At 46.3% G+C, this 21,903-nt stretch overlaps 1 protein-coding gene across 1 annotated transcript in view; it reads right to left on the bottom strand.

The window, feature by feature from the left end:
- Window positions 1-21,903, bottom strand: part of LOC129698618 (protein boule-like) — a 92,526-nt gene that overhangs the window by 66,354 nt on the left and 4,269 nt on the right. Inside the window, exons 2-3 of the mRNA XM_055637737.1 lie at window positions 7,976-8,128; window positions 7,780-7,871 (exon numbers count right to left, since the gene is read on the bottom strand). Of these exons, the coding sequence (XP_055493712.1) occupies window positions 7,780-7,871; window positions 7,976-8,128 (245 nt within the window). The remainder of the gene's footprint in view (window positions 1-7,779; window positions 7,872-7,975; window positions 8,129-21,903) is intronic.

The following is a 21,903-nucleotide window of genomic DNA, read 5'->3' as shown; positions in this document are numbered from 1 at the left end:
GCATGTCAATATTTTAAGTTTAGTTTTGTCCTTTTATAGCTATGTTGAAAAGCATGGCTGATTACAAAAATACGATTTTGTAGGCTGAAAAATTGCTTCAGCAGAGAAAAAAAAAATCAAGGCATACAAGGTGATACGATTTTAAAACGTCTTATCTCAGCTCTACGATTCTTCACCCCAATGTTCCTTGAAGGACGAGCACACCCGTAGGATTAATTTCCTGTGCAACATGCTTGAACACTCTTCTGTCACGAAATAAAGTCAATCACTTGGGTCATATTTAAACATATTGTGCCAGCTATCACAGTGGTCATACCATATTTCATATTCCCACTTATTGCAACAGTGTCACTTGTCCACGATGGATTAAAAAAAAAACTTACAGCAGTGTAAAAACATGACATGGAATTTTCCATTCATTTTAATTGCTAATTAACACTACATAAATACATTCTTTAATCTACATTGGAATATTATGTTGCACATTTTGTTAATTTCATTTTCACAGGAAAAAGGAAAAATGAATTCCCACGGTGGACAACTATTCCATAAAGTATGGATCTATCCCCTTCTCTCAAGCCCAAGATAACTATACAAGTGTGTTTGTGGTTAGAAACTGAATTAGTCACAGATAAACACAGTAAGGAAACCATCCCTTTGGTCCACCGAGTCCACATTGATCAACCACACTAATGCTCCTGTCCCACTTAGGAAACCTGAACGGAAACCTCTGGTGACCTTGCGCCCCACCCAAGGTTCCCATGAGTCGCCAGAGGTTTTGGTCACTCGCCTGGAAAGCCTCGACCGAAGCGTGAGCTGCATCTACTGACCAAAGATCCTACAGGATCTTTGCTACCAACCGCACACACACATCGCGAAGGTGGGGGCCATGGAGCGCTGTCTGCGCGATGAAGAGGAAGGTAAACGGCTGGCACAGAGCACGGTAAGTCCTTTAGAGAGCGCGGGAGGGGGAGAGAGAGATGGGGAGAGAGAGAAGGGGAGAGAGAGAAGGGGAGAGAGAGAAGGAGAGAGAGAGAAGGGGAGAGAGAGAAGGGGGGGGGGAGAGACAGTTTTAAGAAGTTTAATAAAGTTAGCAGGCATTTTACCTTCCGGCAGATCTTCTAGGTCCTGAAAACTCCAATGAGCCAATCAAAATGGCCGGTCAGCGAAGGAGATGGCCTTCGACTGCCTGTAAGTAAATAGCGACCCCACTCCACTGGCTTTGACCAAACGGCAACCTATTTTTAGTCGAGGCCGGTTTTGATTTTGTTGAAATAATCGAAGGAACATGGAAGCCTCAATCATGCGGAAACCACTTTCGACCATTAGGGAGAGTGACCAAAACCTCCGGGAACCTCATGGAAAACTTGGGTGGGGTGCAAGGTCACCAGACGTTTCCGTTTAGGTTTCCTAAGTGGGACAGGGGCATTATCCTACATTTTCATTAACTTTTTTAATCTCTTCCATCGACGGAGTTGCGACTTTTTCCGTATCGGAGGGGCATTGCTGGACCTCCTGTTAGGAAATGAGACGGGACAGGTGGCGGAGGTATGCTTTGGGGAGCACTTTGGGTCCCGTGATCACAATACCATTAGTTTCAATATAATTATGGAGAAGGTCAGAACTGGACCTAGGGTTGAGATTTTTGATTGGAGAAAGGCTAACTTTGATGAGATGCAAGATGATTTAAAAGGAGCGAACTGACACATTTTGTTTTATGGGAAAGATGTAGAAGAGAAATGGAGGACATTTAAAGGGGACATTTTAAGAGTACAGAATCTTTTATGTTCCTGTTCGGTTGAAAGGAAACAGTAAAAATTGGAAAGAGCCCTGGTTTTCAAGGGAAATTGGGCATCTTGTTCGGAAAAAGAGGGAGATCTACAATAATTATAGGCAGCATGAAGTAAATGAGGTGCTTGAGGAGTATAAGGAATGTAAAAAGAATCTTAAGAAAGAAATTAGAAAAGCTAAAAGAAGATATGAGGTTGTTTTGGCAAGTAAGGTGAAAGTAAATCCAAAGAGTTTCTACAGCTATATTAATAGCAAAAGGATAACGAGGGATAAAATTGGTCCATTGGAGAGACAGAGTGGGAAGCTATCTGCAGAGCCAAAAGAGATGGGGGAGATATTGAACAATTTCTTTTCTTCGGTATTCACCAAGGAGAAGGATATTGAATTATGTGAGGTAAGGGAAACTAGTAGAGTAGCTATGGATATTATGAGTTTCAAAGTAAAAGAAGTACTGACACTTTTGAAAAATATAAAAGTGGATAAGTCTCCAGGTCCTGACAGGATATTCCCTAGGACATTGAGGGAAGTTAGTGTGGAAATAGCCGGGGCCATGACAGAAATATTTCAAAATTCATTAAAAACGGGAATAGTCCCCGAAGATTGGCGTACTGCGCATGTTGTTCCATTGTTTAAAAAGGGTTCTAAGAGTAAACCTAGCAATTATAGACCTGTTAGTTTGACTTCAGTGGTGGGCAAATTAATGGAAAAGATACTTAGAGATAATATATACAAGCATCTGGATAAACAGGGTCTGATTAGGAACAGTCAACATGGATTTGTGCCTGGAAGGTCATGTTCGACTAATCTTCTTGAATCTTTTGAAGAGGTTACTAGGGAAATTGACGAGGGTAAAGCAGTGGATGTTGTCTATATGGACTTTAGTAAGGCCTTTGACAAGGTTCCTCATGGAAGGTTGGTTAAGAAGGTTCAACTGTTGGGAATAAATGCAGGAATAGCAAGATGGATTCAACAGTGGCCGAATGGGAGAAGCCAGAGGGTAATGGTGGATGGCTGTTTGTCGGGTTGGAGGCAGGTGACTAGTGGGGTGCCTCAGGGATCTGTGTTGGGTCCTTTGTTGTTTGTCATGTACATCAATGATCTGGATGAAGGGGTGGTAAATTGGATTAGTAAGTATGCAGATGATACCAAGATAGGGGGTGTTCACGATAATGAAGAGGATTTCCAAAGTCTACAGAGTGATTTAGGCCATTTGGAAAAATGGGCTGAAAGATGGAAGATGAGAGTTTAATGCTGATAAATGTGAGGTGCTACACCTTGGCAGGACAAATCAAAATAGGACGTACATGGTAAATGGTAGGGAATTGAAGAATACAGTTGAACAGAGGGATCTGGGAATAACCGTGCATAGTTCCTTGAAGGTGGAATCTCATATAGATAGGGTGGTAAAGAAAGCTTTTGGTATGCTAGCCTTTATAAATCAGAGCATTGAGTATAGAAGCTGGGATGTAATGTTAAAATTGTACAAGGCATTGGTGAGACCAAATCTGGAGTATGGTGTACAATTTTGGTCGCCCAATTATAGGAAGGATGTCAACAAAATAGAGAGAGTACAGAGGAGATTTACTAGAATGTTGCCTGGGTTTCAACAACTAAGTTACAGAGATAGGTTGAATAAGTTAGGTCTTTATTCTCTGGAGCGCAGAAGGTTAAGGGGGGACTTGATAGAGGTCTTTAAAATGATGAGAGGGATAGACAAGAGTTGATGTGGACAAGCCTTTCCCTTTGAGAATAGGGAAGATTCAAACAAGAGGACATGACTTCAGAAACCTCGACTTTGGGAACTCCAACCGCAGGAGCTTTGACCGCCTCATTGCGCGGGTTTCGATAGCCGACTGCGGGAGCTTCGATCGCCCGACTGCGGGTGTTTTGAAAAGGAGGTAAAAGGTAAAAGTTATTTGCATTCCATCATAGTGGGGAATGTGAGGTTGCCAAAAAACAAGATGGACGTGCTGCCTATGCTGGTGGGACCTCGTGGAGGGATTGCAGTGAGTGCAGTGACCTTTGCGTTTGCGGGTACATCGCGCCATTAGAACATCCTGGAGTCTGGTGTGAGTGTGGACGGCTTTCTGGATGGGCGGACAGGACGTGCAGAGAGAGTGACAGCAGTCGGCACAACTCTGGTCACATCACGGTAAAGGAGCGCGTGTCACCCGGACATTGAACTGATGGCGGTGGGTCTCCTCTTGTGCTGTGCCCTAGGGATTCTCATACGCCGTTGTGGTGGCTGTTTATGTTTAATCTTTATGTAGTTTTGTATCTTGTTGCCTTTTTGGTATGACTATGGTAAATCAAATTTCACTGTACCTCGGTACACGTGGAAATAAAGGACCTTTGAACTTCAAGATTGAAGGTCTTTTATTGTCATGTGTACCAATTAAGGTACAATGATATTCGATTTACCATCCATCCATACTAAAAAAATATATTTTTAAAAGCAACAAGACACACAGCTACATAAAAGTTAACATAAACATCCACCACAGCGGATTCCCCACATTCCTCACTGTGATGCAAGGCAATAAAGTCCATTCTTCTTCCCTCTTTATTTTCCCACGGTCAGGGCAGTCGAACCATCCGCAGTCGGTGCGATCGAAGCTCCCGGAGCTGGTGGGATGTTTTGAGCTGGTTAATGGAATTTAATACAGAGAAGTGCGAGGTGTTGCATTTTGGGAAGTCAAACCAGGGCAGGATCTACACAGTGAATGGCAGGGCTATGGGGAGTGTGGTAGAGCAGAGATCTAAGAGTGCAGGTATAGTTGGATGGACTGTACAGTTCCTTCGGGCAAGGTTAGGGGCCTGCTTCCTAATTAACGACTTGTGGTGTTCAGATACCTGGCAAGCTATTGCTTCCCAGACCTGGAATATCTTATGGTTGAGTATCGTCCCTGCTATCTGCCTTGGGAATTCACAAGCTGTCCTGACAGCAGCCTACATCCCACTCCATGCTGATGCCAAGTTTACACGAGAAACTACACAGTGTTACAAAACAGCCTTGAAACAAAGTATTCCAAGGCCTTCTTCATAGTAGCTGGGAACTTCAATCAGAGCAACTTCCAAGACTGTACTACCAAATTACTATCAGTACATCTCGTGTTCAACCATTGAACCAAACACCCTCGAACACTGCTACATCAATCACACCAATCGCATGATCCCCTGATCGCACTTTGGAAAAATCTAACCACTTGGCTGCGATTCTACTCTGTTCACAAGCAGAAATTGAAGTGGGAGGATCCAAGACAAAATGTCAAAGAGCACTGGTCTGGGAAACAGATTAAATCCTTTGCAAATGTTTTGAGTCAGTAAACTGGTCCATATTTAAGGACACTGTGGCCAAGTTCAGAAGCTGGGGCTCCCCTCCACCAACTCTTTCCCCTACTGCAGCTGCCTCTTCCTTCTTCCCCAGAGTCGCCGATATATTCCACCTTGGAAGCGACAGCAGGTGAGCGGGAAGGAAGCCCCACACTGAAACACAAAATGCTAGAGTAACACAACCGGCTGAATCAGTCTAAGGAAGGGTCCCAATGTCCCTATCCATGTTCTCCAGACATCCTGACCTGCTGAATTACACCAGCAGTTTGTGTCCTTTCAGTGGGTTAAGGGCTTGCGAGTCGGGAGTGGCTTCGGAAGCTGGGGTTCTAAACGGGCGTGGGATTGGTGTGAGCCAGAATGGGTCGGCAGGTCATTCCATTCACATTCAGTTTACATTTTATATTTGGTTTTGCTCTCAATTGTAGATATAGCAAAAACTATGGTCACAATTGTTGAGAAACCATAATCATATTTTTATTGTCATGTCCATTTCTGATCTCCTAGGCAGGGCCGGCCTTAAGAGGTGCGGGGCCCAATTGGGAACAATCTTGGTGAGCCCCAGGGTCCCAGCCAAGGTCTGTAGAACCCCAGGTTCCCAGCCAAGGTCTGAAGTGGCTGCGCTGCCTGGCAGCTGCGGCTCGCCTGCAGTCCATCTGTTTTTTCTTTTTTGTTGTTGTTTTCTTTTGTCTGTTTTAGTTAAAGTTAGTTAAATTTAGTTTATTAGGCTGTATAGGTGTGATGTGTGGGGGGGTGGGGTGGGAGAAACATGGTTTTAGTCTCTTCTTTCGGGAGGGTGGCACAACTTTTTTCTTGTGTCCCCCGTCTCAGTCTGCGCTGAGGCCTAATGGCGGAGCTGGCGGCCTCGGGGCTATGGCGGCGCTCCGGAGGCGGCCCGACTTGGATCTGTGGCGGTGACCTGTTTTTCCGGAGCTCCCGCTAACAGCTTCGTCCGCTGGACTGGAGGGCGGCAGCTTCGACCACCGGAGCACCAGAGTTTGAACCAGCCCGTTCGCGGAGCACGGTTGAGCCGCGGGACTGACTTATTTACCATCACCCGGTGGGGTCACAACATCAGAGGCCAGGTTCGCCTCAGCGCAGAGGGAGAACAAGGAGGGGAGAGACAAAGACTTTAAGACTTTTGCCTTCCATCCCAGTGTGGAGGTGCCTGGTGGACTCACTGTGGTGGATGTTAAATTTGTGTTTATTGTGTGTTATTGTTATTTTTATTATATGTGTGACTGCAAGGCAACAAAATTTTGTTCAGACTGAATGACAATAAAGGATACTTTGACTTTGACTTAACTAGAATCATAGAAATACAAATAAAGTCTATTATAGACTTTATATCTCTATGGTAGAATGGAAGGTAATCAAAATATACGCTTAAAAAGTGCCTGCGAGTTAATGGACCAAACAGATCTAAGCTACATTTTTATATAAAATTGCACACATGTACCTCCAAGTAACAAACAAAATGTGTAGATCACCTTTGAAAAGTACATAGTTACAATACCACTTGTTTTAGTGACTGCGAAATGAAAAAAAAAAAAAAACTAGATCCTGGAAACCTATAACTATTGGCGAAAAAACAGTCCTGGCATTCAATTTTGGGATTCAGCCCCATCCTACCCTTTGGGCTTCTACCCCATCCTAACTTAGTTGTGTGTGTGTTAGTTGTCTGTGCGTGACGTGTGTGTGTTAGCTGTCTGTGCGTTATATGTGTGTGCGCGTGTGAGGCAGTGATGGAAATGGGATGTTCGTTTTGTACAAAATCCGTATGGCGAATGTTTTTTTTTAAATCTTTATTTAACAAAGCGAATTTGTATTTCCATACGAAATACGGAAAATTAGGCGCGGGGACACAATTGAGAGAAATCGGTCCAATCGGCTTAAGGCCGTCCCTGCTCCTCAGCATACTAAGCACCAACTCCTTAAGGGCCTGTCCCACTTGGGCGACCTAATCTGCGAGTTTAGAAGAGTTTGCCCTGGACTCAAACTCGCTGCATGGTCGACACAAGGTCCTAGGAGGTCTTGTGAGGTCGCTGGAACTCTCCTGCATGCTCGCGGGAAGTTCCCGCCTACTCGCGGAAAAATGTTCAGGATATCGAAACATTTTCAGCGAGTAAAATTTGGTCGGCATGGGTCTTTTTCACTCGTAGTGCAGTGGAGTCGCTATTTAGTTACAGGCAGTCGAGGGCAGCCGTTGGCAATCTCCTTTGCTGACCGGGCATTTTGCTCATTGGTTTTCAGGACCTAGGAAGACCTGAAGTAGGTTAAATTATGCTTCTTAAGTGTCTCCACTCCTTCTCCCCTCCCCCCCCCGTCTAAAGAACTTACCGTTACTGTGGCAGCCGTTTACCTTCATCTTCATCGCGCAGACAGCGCTCCTCCCCTTTCCCTGGCCCCCGCCTTCACGATTTGTTTGTGTGTGTGTGTGCGGTCGGTAGATGCAGCTCGCGGTTCGGTCGATCCAGCTTGCGGTTACAACGGGGCCGGTCAATCCAGCTCGAGGATTTCCATGTGAGTGCCCACGAGCTTGAAGGTCAAAGACACTCTTCTGGACTCGCGGATTAGGACACCCAAGTGGAACAGGCCCTTTACCTACACTAGTTTGAAGAGAATACAAAGTCTTATTCAATGTTGTTTTATACTCACCCTTTAGAAACTCCAGCTCTGTCATTTACTATTTTTACTTCCTTAACAGTTCCATACTGTGCAAAAAACTTTCTTAGATCATTTTCATTTGTCTGGAAAAAAAAAAGTAAAGTTTCCTGAACCACAAATGGTCTTGAATTTGAAATCTTCTACTTTATGAAAATAAATTAAGGCAACAAGCGCAGACACAACTAACTTTAAAATCGATTCCTCCTACAAAGATCCGATTAGGAATGACTGTTCCAAATCTCGGGGCACTGGTTGGATTGCTATTATTCAGTGGCACTGGTGAAACTGGGTTAGGAGATGGTGATGACGAATCCATTTGTGGCAGATTAGTACTTTGCTGCTGTAAAAGAAAAGTTTAAAACAAAAATCAACTCACAAATTTAAAACATGGTCTAATTAATCAATTCATGGAATCAGTCTTGCAAATCCATATTTATAACCCCACTGTTTCAAAAGTGGATATTTGGAAGAGTATTGGGTGTTTAGAAGATGAATGACATTGTTATTTTCAAATTCCAATACTAATACAATGCTATTTCCATCAAACGCCAAACATTTTTTAACCATTGGAAAATCCTACTTTCCAACCTACAAAGATTTAATACTTCGTGCAATTCAGTAGCAGCATTGCTGTCTGAAACCATGTGTTAAAAAGTGTTTTGTTTGGAGGTCTATTCCTTTTTATGTGGGGGGGTGGGGAAGGGGAAAACTGCTTTTCCTGGTCCCTACCTGGTCGGAGAGGCGGCTTTTCACTGGGCAGCATCTTCGACCCGTCCTCACGGCCTACCAGCGGGGCATGGAGCGGCGTTTCCCGAGGGGACCGGCATAACCACGGCTTCGGCGGCGGCACAGCGCTGGAGCGCGATCGCGGAGCGGGCGATGCCTTGCCCGGGTCGCCGTGCTGGAACTCCGGTGAGCTGAAGACAGCCGATGAAACATCGCGGAGCGGCCAGCTGCGGCGCTGAACTTTACATCCGGTGCCTGGGATCTCTCGCAGAGATCGCCAGTGGTGGAACTCCATCCAGCGCTTGGCTTCGGAAGCCGCGGAGTCCAGTAAGGAAGCAGCCGTACCAGGTGTCCCAGGCCACTGAGAGGGTTCTCCCGACGCCAGAGCACCATCACCCAGCGAGAAGGGCCTGAAACATCCGGCCGCTGTAGCGGCGACCTCAATAGGCCCGACTATGGGCGGACAAGGGGGATGGGGACTGGACTTTGTGCCCTCCCTTACAGGGGGATACCATTGTGGGGGCATGTTTTTATGTTTATTGTTAAATTCTTTAATGTTGGTGTCTTATCATTATTTGTGTGCTGCAATGGCAAGTCAAATTTCACTACACCAATTGGTGTATGTGATAATAAATGTCCTTTGTCCTTGTCCTTGTTCTCCGAGCAAAACACTTGTACCTCTCCAGGTTTACGTTCTCAATGTAACTAAATTGCAATTAGAAATGTTATACAGAACTAAGCATGCAATTGTTCAATCACAGAATTCTTACTGAGCCAGAAGAAATCCATTCACCTTGTCGCATCTATAATGCCCCATGTACGAGTAATCCAGCTAGTCCGACACCCCTGCCTTGTTTCTAGTCTGCCAATACATCCTTTCAAATACTTAGCAAGTTTCTTTTTGCATGCAACAATTGAATCTGCCTCCTATTTCAGTCCGCTGTGCAGTCTAGACCAGATCCTAGCTAGCTAGCTAGCTAGCTATCTAGCTATCTATCTTTAAAACTCTGTGTGTGTCTGGCTGGCTGGCTGTGTGTTCCTGACTTGTGGCTGCCAGCCTTTGATTCGTTGCTACGCCAACACCCGACCCACAAACGCCGTGATTTTTTCCATTTCGGTAGAGATTTCACTTTTCATTCCAAGTATTCACTCATTAAATTTTGTCGTGTTTATGTACACATTTTTTAATAAAATCCCCCCCCACCCACTAAATTTGTCGCCTCCTGCTGGCCAGCGACCATAACGGCTGCTGGTGCCCGCATCTCGCCTCAAAGACGCCATTTAATAACAGCCGCACTGCTGATTCCGGAGCCGCTTGAGTTGGAGGACCACGTCTCCCATGGGGGCTACGGGTAGGGAACGGCTGCGTTGGGGGAGTAGACCCAACGGGTCTGCATTTGGTCTAGTATACTTATAAAACTCTGATCTTGGATGTGTGTGTGTGTGTATAATCACACTGCTCGAAAAAAGGACGCCCTGACGATAATCTTTGATTTTACTGTAGAGATTTATCCGGTCAAAAATCGGCTTACCTGAAAATTTCGAGCTTTATTTCTTCAGTAATCAAAATGTTAAAAAACTTCAAACTTAGAAAATGAAACCGCTTTGGCTGATGACGTCACAATGGCTGCACGACGTGTTCACACGCTGCAAGTCACGTCGCCCAGTAGCGCTGCTCGCAAGACCTTTGAAAAAAATCACGCTCTCTTCTTGCTCACGCTACGAGTGACGTCACCCCCCCATCTCGGGCCGTGGCTGCAACCTTCTCTCTGCCTCTGTGTCCTTCTCTGTGCCCTCCTGTGTCCTTCTCTGTGCCTCTCTCTATCCCTCTCCCTCTCTAGCCATGCCTGCGATTTGGGGGCTATGCGTGAGTGGATAGGGAGGGGGATGGATAATAGGAGTGAGTGAATAATATTAATATATCATCAATGGGGGTGGTTATTGTGTGTGTGGTTTATTAGTGTGTGTGTGGTTGGTTAGTGTGTGTGTGTGTGGGGTTGGTTCGTGTGTGTGACGCTGCAGGCCGTCTCCTCCCCCCATAACCATTGAGGGGACGGGACCCAATGGGTCCCACTTGGTCTAGTATAAATAAAACTCTGATCTTGGATGTGTGTGGGTGTGTGTGTATAATCATACTGCTAGAAAAAACAATGCTTGAACGGTAAAAGTTTACATATTCCTGTATAGATTTATCCCGTGAAGTGAAAAATCTCCTTATCTGAAAAATTCATGCATTATTTCTCGTTATTAATCAAAAATTTCCAATAACTTAGAAATTCGGCTGGCTTTGGCTGATGACGTGATGATGTCACAATGGCTGTACGTTGTGTTCACGTCCACTTGCTCCCCTCCTCTTCCTCTCTCTCCCTCCCTCCCCCCCCCCCCCCCCCCCCCCCGCATGTGTGTGGGGTGGTGTGTGTGTGTGTGTGTGATGCCGCAGGACGCCCTCCTCAACTCACCCCCCTCTCTCCGCCCCTTCCTCCCTCCTCTCTCTCCCTCATCCTGTATGTGTGGGGGGTGGTTAGTGTGTGTGTGTGTGTGTGTGTGTGTGTGTGTGTGTGTGTGAGACACCGCAGGCTGCCCCCCACCCGCAACCCACTTGATCTAGCGTTTAATAAAAAGGTCATTTTTAGTTTCTTTGCCAATCATCTTTATTCTACATCACTTCACAGCCACAGCTTCTCTCCATCTACTCTGACTATATCATCACCTTGTTATTACAGAAAATGTTCCGAAATCTGACAAAAATTTAAAAACGACTGTCTTTCGCTGATGACTTCACAATGGGTCTGCGTGCCATCCTTCCTCGCGCTGTGAGTGACATCACCCCCCCCCACCCCTGCCTCCTCCCCCCCGTTATTCAAATGACGCAGCCGGAGATGAAGTTGGGCCCTGCGCTGAAGCCGTGTCCCTGTCTGCGCCTGTGTCCCTGTCTGTGCCCTTCTCGACCCCACTCCCTCTCCAGCCGCGCCTGCGAGTTGGGGGCCATGTTTGAGTAGATAGGGCGGGGGATGGGGGTAAAAGGAGCGAATTAATATTAATATATCAAGGGGGGTGGTTAGTGTGTGTGTGGTGCCGCAGCCCCCCCCCCCCCCCCCCCGCAAGTGCGCATTGAGGGGACGGAACACAACGGGTCCCACTTGGTCTAGTCTATATTACTAAAAGTCTGATCTTGACCACTTCCTGTTGTTCTGTATATTGATTTTTAGAAAAAACACTGCCACTTACGGCTGTGATTTCTGGCCATTTACTCTGTCACCCTCCACTGCGCAGGACAAGAGGATTTTTCCCAACGACAAAAAAAGTTATTAGTGTTTAAAAAATGTTGAGATTCCCTCTCCTTCCGGAGGGACTATAAAACCCGGAAGTCTTGAATGCCGCAGTCAGTCTCTGCAAGATGGGGGAGCGAGAGGGTCACGCCTCTCAGTCCGATTTGTGAATAACACTGAACATATGTCTACTAAACTGCGAGTGGTTTTACTGACCTGTCAGTGCTCTTAATGTGGTTTGAAAATATAGTTTGGAAATGCTAAAGCTGTGTTGCCTTTGGTTTGGAAATGCTAAAGCTGTGTTGCCTAATTAAAGTTGCTTTGCCTTCTATATAATTAAAAGTCTAATCTTGACCACTTCCTGTTTGCGCTTTATATTGATTTTAGACAAAACGCTACCACGTACGTCTGTGATTTTTGGCCATCTTACTCAAGAGTCCCCCACCGCTCATCAGGTGCCGAGGATTTTTCCCATCGATTAAAAATAAAAGTTTCATCTCCGGCAGCGGCGACGAAAGGACTGCGAGTTCAGTGGCTTCGGTGAAGGGCCCAATTTCATCTCCGGCAGCGGCGACCAAAGGACTGCAAGTACAGCGGCTTCAGTGCAGGGCCCGATTTCATCTCATTTCACTTGGTCTAGTACTTATTAAAACTCTGATCTTGTATGTGTGTTTTTACATCTTCGCGAAAAAACTATGCGGTAACGATAAAATATTTACAATATCAAAAGACTTAAATTTAAACGAGCAGCTCTCGCTGATGACGTCACAATGGCACGGCTCGAAATTAATGGTTGCCCGGGTGCCATTGACCACCCAAAGTGCCGCCAGGCAACCTAAACAGCTTGCCACTGCAGATACTGGTTTATACCGAAGATAGACAAAAAAAACTGGAGTAACTCCGCGGATCAGGCAGCATCTCTGGAAAAAAGGAACGTGATGTTTCGTGTCGGCGACGGCTGTATTGCGGGGCAAAGATATTAGGTGCAGGGTGACGAAGGGTCGGAGCGAATGACGGGCCCCGAACAGCGGCAGCAACAGCGCCTCCATCTCCTCCTCTTCTCGCACCCCGCCCGCCCTGATAGCGGCCGCTTCTTGCAAATCCGCTAACGGCGCTTTCTAAACAAACTCTTCCGCACGCCGAGGCCGGGAGGAGGGAGGGCCTCCTTCTGCCATCAGAAGCAACTGCACCAAAGATCATATAGCTATAGGATCTTTGAGCTGCATCGCTCGGCCCCGCACCTTGCTGTTGGTTGGCGGAGGAGGGGAGGCAGTGGCGAAGATCCCAACCGCCTCCTCCTTTGGCGGCGGCACTTGGTGGTGGACAGGGACGGCCAAAGCAGCGGGGCTATGTTGTCCGAGGAGCGCTGACCTTCCTTCCTCCCCACCTCCCCTCTCTCTCTCTCTTGTACGCCCCCCTCCACTTATCCTGGGACCCCTCCTCCATCCCGCCCTGATCCCCATTCCACCCTCTATTCAGTCCTCACTGATCTCCCCTGTGCTCCCCTCCCCATCTACCACTTAATCTATTCATCCTCCGTTGATCACCCTATCCACCTCGCATTGCTTCTCCTGCCACCCACCCATCCATCCTACTCTGGTTCCCCAATTGCTGCTGTACTTACCCTCCTTCCCATCCATCTTGCACTTCTCCTCCATTCATCCTGTCCTGACCCCCCCAGTCATCCTGTACTGATATCCCCCATTCATCCTGCACTGCTCCCTCCATTCATCCTGTACTGATCCCCCCCATTCATCCTGTACTGATCCCTCCCCCATTGATCCTGTACTGAACTCCCCTCCCCCATTCATCCTGTACTGAGCCCCTCATTCGGCCTGGAGTGATTCCCATTCATCCTGCACAGGCCCTCCGATCCACGCTGTACTGCCCCCCCCCCCATTCATATTGTACTGATCCTCCCCTTCATCCTGTGCTGTTCCCCCCCAACCCCCCAGTACTGATGCCCCCATTCAAGAAGAATGGGGGGAGCAGTCTGAAGGTCTCGACCCGAAACATTGCCTATTTCCGTCGCTCCATAGATGCTGCCTCACCCGCTGAGTTTCTCCAGTATTTTTGTCTACCCCCATTCATCCTATACTAACCCCCCCATCATCCTATACTGATCTCCCCCCCCCCCATCCCGTACTGATCCCCCCATTCAACACCACTGACACCCCCGTGCTCTCCCCTCTTTGTACATACTCCAACCAACACACTTACTAATTCACCCGCCTCAATCCATCCATACCGCACCGATTGCCTTCTCAACCCCCCCCCTCCCCCCCGCCATCTCTCCACCCGCACTGATTCACACACACCCCCTCCCTGACCCTATTATGCTGGAAATGTCTTTAGAGTGAACATTGACTATGTTTGATAACGGAATGCAATCAAATGTGTTTTAATTCCCAATGTTATTATTTGTTTTAGTCCATAAAGATGGATTAAATTGTGAACACATGAACCATTAAAACTGCAGTATTCGATTGTCACTGCTACTGTTGACACTTTATTACAGAATTCATTTTAAATGGCAAATTAATGCTCTTAATATGGAGTATCAGTATTGTAGTTATTTAATAAGCTACATTCACAACTATATGTTGGATTTATCCAGGTTTTACTTCTAGTCGGTCATATACATCACAAATTTGGCCAGGAGATATTTCAGTTGAAATTTTAACGTTAATTCTGATGTGGGAATGATGAAAACGGTGTTTAACAATTATTTTTTTTTTTTTTTTTAAATCGTTGGAACTGGTTATCTACATTGCTGTTCACAACACGTAAATCTAATCTGAATGCGGCATTTTGACACCTTTAAACATATTACCAAAAGAACATTTGCTGCAGTTATGTTCTTTGGCCATCTCGTCAGTTAGTGTAATGTTTAACCAGTCAGATGGGTATAGTCGGTTTTAACAGCTATTATCATAAAATGCCTTTAGAAATTTCCTTGTAACCTGTATATTTTGTTATGGATAAATTATGTGGGAAGCGAGTGTTTCTGTACCAATAGCAATAACGACCCATGCTATGGCCATGTCATGGTAATTTTTGGTCCTTCACAGAAAACATGCTTGCATCAATCTGTGGTGTGCATGGTTAAGTACATTTGTTACCATGGTACAGGATTTATTGACACAGATTGATCATACGCTGAATAATCCAACCACATTTTTGTTTGGAAGTGGAAAGAACCAATAGAAATTGCATTAATTGCAACGTGTAAAAATAAATGAGATACTGTATTGTAATTTTGCAGCATATCATTGTGGTATAGATCATGTCTTGATTGGTGAATATGTTTAGTTTGTGACTTTTATCATGCAAACCGTTTTAAATGTCCACCTAAACTGTCATTTGGCAACCTAAAAAGCTGCCAAGGTTGCCCGGCTGGCAACAGTGAAAAAGAGTTAAGACCGAATGGGTCTGCTCGGCTTCAGTCACACAATCTTCCACGTGCTTCGAGCGACGTCACCCACCCCCCCACGGTTATTCAAAAGACGCAGAAAGAACGAGCCCGGAGATGAAGTCGGGCCCTGTACTCGAGTGCCCACCCGTGTGTGTTGCCGGGTGCCAATACACATGTGTGTGTGCGTGAGCGAAAGGGACAGGGAGGATCTCCATGTTTGTATTGCCCCACAGGGCTCCTTTGCCTTAAACCCCAATTCTTCATCTTCTCTTTCCACTCCTCTCTCCTCCTCTCCGGTCTCCCCCCCCCCCCCCCCTTTTTCTCTCTGACCTCTCTCTACCCTCCCTCTCCCTAACCCCCTCCCTCTCCAGCCCCCCCTGCGCAGTTGGGGGCTTTGCATGAAAGGAGTGAATTAATATTAATATCGGGGGGGGGGGGGGTGTGTGGGTGTGTGTGTGTGTGTGTGGTTAATGTATAGTATAGTATTGTGTGTGTGTAGGAAGGAACTGCAGGTGCTGGTTTAAACTGAAGACAAGACACAAAAAGCTAGAGTTACTCAACAGGTCAGACAGAATCTCTGGACAAAAATAAAATATTACGTTTTGGGTTGGGTCTGAAAAAGGTTCCTGCAGATGGGCCAAAGGAATTGGAAAGAAATAATATAAATTGCATTTATTGCAACGTGTAAAAAGAGATGAGATACTGTATTGTAATTTTACTGCATGTCATTGTGTAATAGATCATGTCTTGATTGGTGAATATGTTTAAAGTGTGACTTTATTTGAAGCAGAAATAATATGTGAATGCTTCGTTGACCATAATTCTGACTGGTAACTGCGCACTTCGTCCGAGCACATTATCCCATGCATCATGCAAGCCGTCTTAAATGACCACCTAATCTGTCATTTGGCAACCTAAAAACCTGCCGAGGTTGCCCGGCTAGCAACAAGGAACAAAAGTTAAGCGGGAGCCCTGCTCTGCCCCCCCTCCTCCCTCTCTGCCACCCCCCACCCCCCTTCCTTCTCTGCCTCCCTCTCCAGGTTGTGGTGAGTATTGGGACCTATGGGTGAGTGGCGGAGTATTGCGTTCGGAACCAGCCCTCCCCTGTGAAGCCGCGCCCCTCACCCTTCAAACTCTATCCCCCTCACTCACTCTACCCCCCTACCCCTACCCCCCCCCCCCCCCCTATCCCTCTCTAGCATGCCTGCGCAGTTGGGATCTATGCGTGTATATAGGGCATGGGATGGGATAAAAGGAGCAAATGGATAATATGAATACGATATCAAGGGGGGGGAGGTTAGTGTGTGTCTGTGACACCACAGGCCGACCCCCCCCCCCCCCCCCCCCCAACCACGTGTTGAGGGGACTTGACACAACGGGTCCCACTTGGTCTAGTCCTTATTATAAATGTTTTTCTCAGATCTTCTTGCAATCACTTTTCCAGTCGACAATTGTACAATTTCTCATTCTTCAATCATAACAATTTTATTGTTCACATACTGATATCCCTATAGGGTGATTTCACGAAAGGTCACTGGAGCGTAGATCCGCACCCACGTGACCGAAAATTTGAAGTGGAGGACATGCTACACTTCCGGTACATGTTAGTGAATGGGGAAAACACGCACTTTCACACCCGTTAAAAACTTCGAAAACGGCCAGTTTTTGAGCTGCAATTTATTGTGCCAGTCGGGGTGACCATGAGGCACAGCTACCTAAATTTACAGCCCAAATAAAAGATAGAAACTAAGGTAAATTCAAGAGGGAGCTGAAGGTGCCAATCCAGCTGTCAGTTGGACAAAATTAGGACATTTTATTATTTTCCAAAATATTTTTCTCAATGTTTCTTGTTTAAAGCCTGCACATGCACATTCACCCAAACGACTTATTTATTTATTTATTTATCATCGAGTACATTCCATGCTGCAGGCTTGTCTGTTATTAGATGATAAAGAAATAAATAAATAAGTAGTTTGGGTGAATGTGCAGGCTTTAAACAAGAAACATTGAGAAAAATATTTTGGAAAATAATAAAATGTCCTAATTTTGTCCAACTGACAGCTGACAATTATCCCATTCCTTAGCTTGCATCCGAGTAAAATTCATTTCAAAATGCATTGATAGTTTACCATTATTTAAATGGTAAATGTAGCCTGTCCCGAAGAAACCAAACCCAGCCTGCCATAATGACTTTCGACCAGTGGCTCTAACACCCATAGCAATGAAGTGTTTTGAGAGACTGGTTATGCAGCACATCAAAAAGAGTCTACCTGCCGACCTAGACCCACTGCAGTTCGCCTACAGAGCCAACCGATCCACAGAGGACGCAGTCTCAACAACACTGAACCTCGTACTGTCACACCTTGATCGGAAAAACTTATGCCAGGATCCTCTTCATAGACTTCAGCTCTGCGTTTAACACAATCATTCCGCAGCAGCTGGTGGAGAAGTTGGAGCTATTGGGGGTTGATGCTGGCACATGTAACTGGGTCCTGAACTTTCTATCTCAATGGCAGCAGTCAGGGTGGGCAGTAGGACATCAAAAACCATGTCTGAAGAAGGGTTTCGGCCCAAAACGTTGCCTATTTCCTTCGCTCCATAGATGCTGCTGCACCCGCTGAGTTTCTCCAGCTTTTTTGTGTAACCATCAAAAACCATAGCCGTGAGCACTGGCTCGCCCCAAGGCTGTGTCCTAAGCCCCCTGCTGTTTAGTCTGCTTGCACACGACTGTACTGCTAGACTCAATAACAACTTCATCAACAAGTTAGCTGATGACACAACGGTGGTGGGTCTCATCAGTGACAATGATGAGTCGGCGTACAGGATGGAGGTGGAGCTGCTCACAGGATGGTGCAAATCCCACAACCTCATTCTCAACGTGGCAAAAACTAAGGAGATGGTGGTTGACTTCAGGAGGGCGGGAAAAGCCCAGCAGCGACTACACCCTCTCCGAAGACTACGTAAAGCAGGTCTCCCCACTACACATCTACGCACATCGATGGAGCTGATGTGGAAAGGGTCAGCAGCGTGAAGTGCCATCTGGGGAAAGGAGCATTAGCGGCAAAACCAGCAGGATGCGTGAAGTTCCTAGGACTCCACCTGTCAGATGACCTGATGTCCACAACCAACACCACAGCACTGGTGAAGAGAGCCCAGCAGCGACTACACCCTCTCCGAAGACTACGTAAAGCAGGTCTCCCCACTACACACTACACACTGAAGGGTCTCGCCCCAAAATGTCACACATTCCTTCTCTCCAGAAATGCTGCCGTCCCGCTGTTATTCTGGCATTTTGTGCCTATCCCTTTTTATATTTACTTCTTAAGAAAATAATCAAAGAAATTAAATATTTTGATCCTACATTCTGGGTCTACTTTTCAATATTTCTTCATTTGTGAAGGGAAATTAAAAGATAAGTGTTCAGGATTATTATTGTTTCAACAAAAGCATCCAAAATTGAATATTTTTTTAAAAGACTCTGCTCCGCCATTCCATTTTTTTCTGCTATACTTATCCATAAACAGGGATACATCAGAATCACATAATACTTGCAGTACAAATGCAGATAAATTACGTTTAACCAATTCCCCACAAAATACAGAATTGTCTCCATGACTGGACTTGAACCAACTCAATTGAATTAGGAATAACCAATTCTGGATAAAACCTCAAAAGTGAAAGGATTGAGAAATGTTTCTCAGCCCTTACAAGATCAATAATATTTAAATATTACTATTACAGGTGCACACCCTTTTATCCGAAGATCCAAATAACGAAAACCTCCGAATAGCGGACATTTTTTCAGTCCTTGAAGAAAGGTCCTTGAAAACGTTCACCGAGGGTGGCCCGCAGAGGTGACAGCGGAACCTCCGGTCGGTCCTCGAAGAAAGGGGAACTAAATCCCCATTCATAAAAGAGAAGGTGAGGGTATATTGCGCGGGAGGGTTAATAATTGACAATATGCTGCTGTCTGCCCGCTGAGTTAAAAAGTTCCCACGGTAGACTCACGATACACAGTATATCGTCAGTCTTGCGTGGGAACTTTTAAACTCAGCGGGCAGGGAGCAGCAGATTGTCGCTCCCTTCAGTTTCACCCCACCTACACCCCTCTGCTTCCCGGCCATGTGTGTGACCCCTTCCATCCCCTCTCCAGCATACAATGCCAATTACCGGAGACGTCAGGACCAACGGGACACCGACACGCAGGCCCACTGCAAGCACGGAGATCCCAGAGACCCACAGCCAACAGCAGCCCAGCCCCGTTCCAACTCCAGAGGAAAACTGCAAACTAGCCGGAGACGTCAGGACCACCAGAAGCCACTCCCTGATGGGCCACTACGGCGACAAGTGGCAGTTCACCCACAGCACGAGCTGTGCCCCCTCATCGGGACACCGACCCCCAGGCCCACTGCAAGCACGGAGATCCCAGATCAGCAACTCCAGCCCCGCTCCAACTCCAGAGGAACACGGTAGGGGCAGAAGCTGATGGCATGGTACGTCTTGTTCTTGGGGTGGCGCAGCTCGGGCTGTGGGCGAACTGCCACTTGTTGCCGTAGCGGCCCATCCGGGAGCGGATTCCTCTGGAGTTGGAGGGGGTTATTGTGCTGTTTGATCGCCCCCTACTATCCCAGGGACAGGGAGACAGGACGTTCGCCGAGGGCGGCCCGCAGAGGTGACAGCGGAACCTCCGGTCGGTCCTCGACGAAAGGGGAACTAAATCCCCATTCATAAAAGAGAAGGTGAGGGTACATTGCGCGGGAGAGTAGGAATCCCAACACAAAGTTGAGTGAGCGTTCACCGAGGGTGGCCCGCAGAACCTCCGGTCGGTCCTGGAAGAAAGGGGAACTAAATCCCCTTCATAAAAGAGAAGTGGAGGGTATATTGCCCGGGAGGGTATATCGCCTACCTGGAAGAAACCGGACATTTTTTCCAGGATGTCGTCTGCACACCAAAGCTCACGTTTGGCGCCAAACGCACGTTGCCTCTGCTGCACACGGATATAAGAGTGTGAAAATGTCGCCTTAGGCCGCCTAAGGGCATGTAGCCCCGCTAGGGTGACATGAGTGCGAGAGGTGATTCAATGCTTCGGTCACATTTACAAATTCAGGAATTCATTCAACACACTGCATTTCATACAGACATTTATTCTGCAAGAAAAAACTACAGTGAAGACAAACTCGCGACCGAGGAACTGCCGGGATCAAGGTGCAAACTCGTGACCTTGCGGATATGAGCCGAGCACTCTACCACTGAGCCAGCCATTAAAATCTACGCTAAACAATTTCCATTCCGAAGACCGACAAATTCCGAATTACGAAAAGTGTCTGGTCCCAAGGCTGTCGGATAAAAGGTTGCGCACCTGTATTATTATCACTCGTGTTACATTTCAGTGATATTTACATAGGAAGTCCAAGGATCATTCGTGATTGTTCTTTTTACAAGAGTTCTATTAATTTAAAAAAAATTAGCTGCCTTTGATAGTATACACTGCACATCAGAATGTATTCACATTCTCTCGTCCACATGAACCGACATTACAGTAGAAGGTAGATCACATGAAGTATTAAATGAAGACACAAAATGCTGGAGTATTCAGCAGATCAGGGTTCTCTGGAGAACATGGATAGGTGATGTTTTGGGTCAGAACCCTTCTTCAGACTGATTCTGGCAGTGGTGGGGAAGAAATCTGGAAGAGGAGAGGCAAGACAAAGCATGGCAAGTGATAGGTGGATACAGGTGAGGGTGCTTTTGTATAGGCAGACAATTGGACAAAGGCCAGAGACCAAAAGGCCAAAGATGTAAGAACTGCAAACTGTGAAGGAACCTAGATGGAAGAGGCAGGGACAAATGAGTGCAAGTCAAGGTGTTGCACAGGGATGTGAAGGTGGTGGTTTTGCTAAGTTACCTAAAATTGGAGGTTAATGTTCATACCATTAGGGTATAAGCTACCCAAGCGGATGGAATGGCAGGTCCAAGTGGACCTGCCATTCCACCAGTTGAAGTTACCCAGGCAGAATTCCGGCCCCACCCTTTTTCCCCACATCCCATCTGGACACACCCATTTCTCCCCTCACCTCCTTTCCTTCCTCTGGTTTCACAATTCACAACTCTTCTATCTTTATCTCACACCTTTAGTCTTTTCATTTCTGGCATTTGTCAACCATATGTCTATACAAAACTTCCTCATCTGAATCCACTAATTACTTCCTGGCTTTGTCCTGCCCCTGCTACCTTCCAGCTTTCTCCACCACTGCTCCGCTAATCATAATCAGTCTGTACAAGGGTTCCGAACTGAAATGTCACCTATCCATGTTGTCCAGAGACGCTGCCTGACCTGCTGAATTACTCTAGCAGTCTTTTTTTTGTAAACAATCTGCAGTTCCTTATTTCTCCATTGGACTATTAAAAGGACACAATGCTCATGTCACCATTAATGTCCTGCCAGAGGAATCAAGGCAACTTCTTGTTTGATTGCTACAATTATTAAATTTCTCCAGTGTTTTTCATTCAGTTTAGAGATGCAGTGCAGAAACAGGCCCTTCTGCCCAGTCCACAACAATCCCCACACATTAACCACTATCCTACACACACTTGGGACAATTTACACTTATACCAAGCCAATTAACCTGCAAACTTATACGTCTTTGGAGTGTGGGAGGAAACAGAAAATCTCGGAGAAAACCCACACGGTCGAACTCCATACAG

This window comes from Leucoraja erinacea, chromosome 7 (assembly GCF_028641065.1).
Source record: "Leucoraja erinacea ecotype New England chromosome 7, Leri_hhj_1, whole genome shotgun sequence".
Classification (NCBI taxonomy): Eukaryota; Metazoa; Chordata; class Chondrichthyes; order Rajiformes; family Rajidae; genus Leucoraja; species Leucoraja erinaceus.
Note: the sequence above shows the minus strand (reverse complement) of the source record. Positions and strands in the feature narration are given on the sequence as shown.